The sequence below is a fragment of the Etheostoma spectabile genome, chromosome 2 (genome assembly GCF_008692095.1).
Source record: "Etheostoma spectabile isolate EspeVRDwgs_2016 chromosome 2, UIUC_Espe_1.0, whole genome shotgun sequence".
In the NCBI taxonomy this organism is placed as follows: domain Eukaryota; kingdom Metazoa; phylum Chordata; class Actinopteri; order Perciformes; family Percidae; genus Etheostoma; species Etheostoma spectabile.
Window position 1 is genome coordinate 10,925,915 of NC_045734.1, and position 4,454 is coordinate 10,930,368.

A 4,454-nucleotide genomic window follows, 5' to 3' on the forward strand; every position below is an offset into this window, starting at 1 on the left:
AATGACAAATATTACATGAAGTGCAATTAAAAATGCTCACTGTAATTGGGCTAGTCTAACTCAATGACTGTGAAGAGTGCCACTCTTTTTCCAGCGAGGTGGTCGGAGTGTGTAAGGCTTTTTTGGATGAGGAACCAAGACCTACGTTTGGATTCTTGGCCTAGGCTTGTACTCAACAACAAGTCCCTGGGTCTGAGGAAGCATTGTGTTTGCAGTACTAAACATTGCTGATCAGGACATTTCATGCTCCACAGAAATCTTTGTTTCTTTTTTGGAAACCCAGAAACCAGTTTATTGAAAAAATAAAATGGAACAAAATGGTAAATGAAGTTACAGACATTATGGGCCCACTGATGGATGGATGACAAGAAACCAAATCTACCATTTATCATTTCAGAAGATGAGACTGAAAGAGCTGGAGACAGTGACCAGGAAAGAAAAGCATACATAAAGATGTCCGGATGTTTGGCAGAAATGGAAATTGAAAGCAGTTCTAAAAATAAAAAATAAAAAATTTAATATGGAAGACCACAATAACTTTCTTTATCAGTTCCTCTTATTTTGCCTGATCTTTATTGTTCTTGAGATGCAGTGAGAAGGCATACAAAAGTAATGGAAACTTGTAGTTCCCGACCATTTGTTACCATAGTTCCATGAATCATTGGACACACAATAACAGCGCGCAAAATATGTAAATTCCCATGTAATCATATAAACCAGCGGCACCCAACCTTTTTTAAATTGTGGGACCCCCCCCCAATACGAATTAATATCTCCTTTTGACCCTCTACGCTAATATTGCAGGAAAGAGGTGTCTTTTTTAAATACATACCATTTACCATCTAACGTCAACCAAATAAATATGTTCGGATGGATTTCTTTTGTTTGTGTACGCTGCTGGAAGCGTGCACCTACGATCATTTGAAATTTAAGGGGACCCTTTCCATGCTACTGTACTTCTAATTAATTAATCAAAGCCTGCTGTCTGCTGTTATTGCAGGTTCTCACACCACATGGTGCCCGGCCCCCCAGGTCCCCACGCCACAGGGATCCCCCACCCGGCCATCGTCAACCCACAGGTCAAACACGAGCCACCGCATGAAACAGACATCATGCACATGTGAGTCCTGCAAACACAAAATACTTTCATTAAACACTATCACACACTTGAGAAAAATTAAAAATAATCTCTGTTCCTCAGTTTTCTGAGATGACATACTTCCAGGTATTTGTCGCTTCTCCACTACAGTAGGCCACTGCTGAACAAGCCCTCTGTCAGAGCCTTGTTCTCATTCCCTTGATGTGAGAAGATAAGCAATGAGCTCTACTGATAACAGGCCTATGCTTCATGTGGCCTCAGGGATCACAACACACCTAGCCAGCAACAGATACAGGTCCTAGATTAGTGCTCGGATGAACTGAATTCACATCCTCACTGTGTGTATTGGTGAGTGCCCTAAGCGCCCTGAAGTCATCACTGATATTTCTATTATTCATGTCCAGCCCAGCACCAAGACTGTACTAGTATCGAAAAGGTTGTTAGAAAGGAAGTCAGGAGTGGGACTAGGATGTTTTTGAGTGTGCAAGTTTTGAGCATTTGGCTTTAAGCGAGTGCCAATGTGCTATGGACAAGAAGGTTTGGTTGCCATTACTGGTGAAGTAATCTCTCCGCATGAAGGGCTGCGACTGTGCAACTGCACATGATTAAAGAGGCAGGGGCCCATGGCGTGGCAACTCGTCTCACGCTGCCTCCCCACTGGCTGAGAGCAACCAGACCCTCGCTGCTTTTGTCGCCATTGCGGCACCACAATTTCCCTCCTCTGCTGCTTGGCTCTTTCATTCTGTCATTTTTCTAACTACTTTGTTTCCTCCTCTTCTTTACCTCCATCCATTTTGTTGTTGCTTTTCTTTACAGGAAACCCCAGCACGAACAGAGAAAGGAGCAGGAGCCCAAAAGACCGCACATCAAGAAGCCGCTAAACGCCTTCATGCTCTACATGAAAGAAATGCGTGCGAATGTGGTCGCCGAGTGCACGCTGAAGGAGAGCGCTGCCATCAATCAGATCCTGGGACGAAGGGTAGGTCAAATAGTCTGTGTACCCTGATACACCGAGCTCGTTCTCTTGGTCACTGTCGTTTAGTTGTTTTGATTGAGGTTAATCACCCAGAGATATCAGTTCAAGCTGCAGCTCTAAAGAGTCTGCATGGACGGACTTTCCAGGCCCAATTAGTTTAAAAAGTACAAAGATTCCTCTCTCTATTAACATACAGTCTTTTATGAACTAGTTGTGATTATTGTTGTAATGATTGCCCCAGCCAATTACTTCCCTCTCAGCAGCACAGATACAGACTGCCTATCTAACTGACATTTAATCAAATTGGCTTTAATAAAATATGCCTGGATAATGGTACGGTTGGAAATGACAAAATTTGTTCCTTTTGAGGATTGGGAAAAGAGTGGAACCACAGAGCCATGTTAAAAGCCTTAACGAATAGGCCTAGCGGTTGAGGCAGCCAGCCACAGCAAAGCCTAGCTTGTGGCCCGCATGGGGTAATTGCTCGCTGACATAGTTTGAATAAAAAGCGCTGCTAAATTGGAACCAGTGTTTTGATATGAAATCAAAGTTTTTTTTTTCTTCACTTCCCTCCCTCTCTCCATCCCCCCCCCTGACTCTTGTGCATGTTAATCTTTTCATCATGTGTCCCCCTTCTTCTGTCTCTCCCGTTTATCCCCTTTTTTTTTCTACACCAAATGTTTGGAAGTAAAAAAGATGGTTTTCTTCTTTATACCAAAATGCCAGCACACTCCTCTCTATGCAGGGAACATGCAAGTGCATGCCAGTAATTGACTGTATGCTATTTTTTTCCTAATCTCCTTTGTACTGAAACAGTGGCATGCTTTATCTCGGGAAGAGCAAGCTAAGTATTATGAGTTAGCCCGCAAGGAACGGCAGCTCCACATGCAGCTCTACCCAGGCTGGTCCGCTCGAGACAATTATGTAAGTATCAACAGAACAGATTGGCAGAGGTGCGCGTGTGTGTATGTTGATTTATGTTGTTTGTTTATGTCAGTGTGAGCATGAGTTGTTCTTTAAATGGCACACAATAATGACACGCACACTAATTTACACTAGTCAGCTCCATGCTAATGGAGTCCATTTGTGCAACCTTTGTTTCAGCCTAATGTGTAATTCATAACACTGATTATATGACCATCCACAGTAGAATGGATTCTGGTATCATGGACATTATTATTGCCACAGTGAGTGAAAACTGCCTGGTAATGTTTATGCTAGTCTTTGATGTTCCATATCAGCATGGAGCTTTGGATGTAAAAAGCACCTGTTAGGCTGAGTTGAGGAGGCTGGATCGTACATACAGCATTCAGCAGCAGCAACCTTTGCTTCTCTAGCTGCCCATTTTGTTTGTGAATGTGGTAGGTGGAGCTGGATTTAAGATGCAGTCTGTTTTGGGTGTACATCACAGTGTGCGTTTGTGTATTTGCTTGGAAGTTGTCAAATCTGTCTCAGAGTATGTGGTGTGCATAAATTTGTATGAGAGAGAGAGAGAGAGCGAGAGAGAGAGCGAGAGAGAGAGTGATCGAGCACCAGCCTTTATTAAAAGTGTGGCTCCGGCACTCACGTTCACTCCACCACCAAAGTGCTTTGTGGTGTTTATCTGCCTCCCCTCGGACACCGACAGCATCTCCCCTCCTTCTGCCTCCACTGCTCCACTGCCAACATGCCTCGCTGAGGGGGAAACCGTTCCCGTGAAGCACAGCCCAGCACAGTTAAAGATACACAACATCAGCTAGTGACAGTCAGCCCAGTGCCCATTTAATTTCCAGCTTTGTTAGCACAAACATATTTGACAGGTAGGAGGGAAAAAAGTAGAGGAATTGTCAGTCACTAGGCATACCAAAGAGATAAATAGAAACGATATGTTTAATGCAAAACATTTCTTACAAGTACAAGTTTCTCCATCCCTGAGAGCGCTATTCTGCGACCCCTCCCTGAAAACAAAGTCTTCAGATGTACACAAGCAGCACATCACGCCTGGAAACACCCAAAATAGGTAATGCACTGGCATGGAGAGTGTGTAGCATTCAGAGTTTTGCTGTGTACCCCCTCTCTCATCCTTTCTCTCACCCACTCTCACTTAGTCTGTCTTCTTCCCTGTCTGCCGCAGCAGTAGAAGGCAGATTAGCTCATGAATAAGTGGATTAGCAGACTTTGCAGCAGGAAACCAAAGTGCTGCTCATATTTGACTAGAACGACTCTACGCTGCTATCTATACCTATAGTCTCCCCCCTGGGGATTTAGCGTAAGCTATAAATCCTTACACACTCCCACCACCTCGCTGGAAAAAGAGTGGCACTCTTCACAGTCATTGAGTTAGACTAGCCTAATTACAGTGAACATTTTTAATTGCACTTCATGTAATATTTGTCATTA

The 4,454-nt window shown here is 43.6% G+C and overlaps 1 protein-coding gene across 7 annotated transcripts in view; it reads left to right on the forward strand.

Moving 5' to 3' along the window:
• Positions 1 to 4,454, forward strand: part of lef1 (lymphoid enhancer-binding factor 1) — a 39,953-nt gene that overhangs the window by 26,585 nt on the left and 8,914 nt on the right. For 6 of the 7 annotated variants that reach the window (XM_032501075.1, XM_032501049.1, XM_032501080.1 and 3 more), the window contains exons 6-8: positions 1,001 to 1,120; positions 1,916 to 2,078; positions 2,892 to 2,999. In XM_032501075.1, the coding sequence (XP_032356966.1) occupies positions 1,001 to 1,120; positions 1,916 to 2,078; positions 2,892 to 2,999 (391 nt within the window). The remainder of the gene's footprint in view (positions 1 to 1,000; positions 1,121 to 1,915; positions 2,079 to 2,891; positions 3,000 to 4,454) is intronic. The other variant, XM_032501095.1, reaches the window with a different exon arrangement.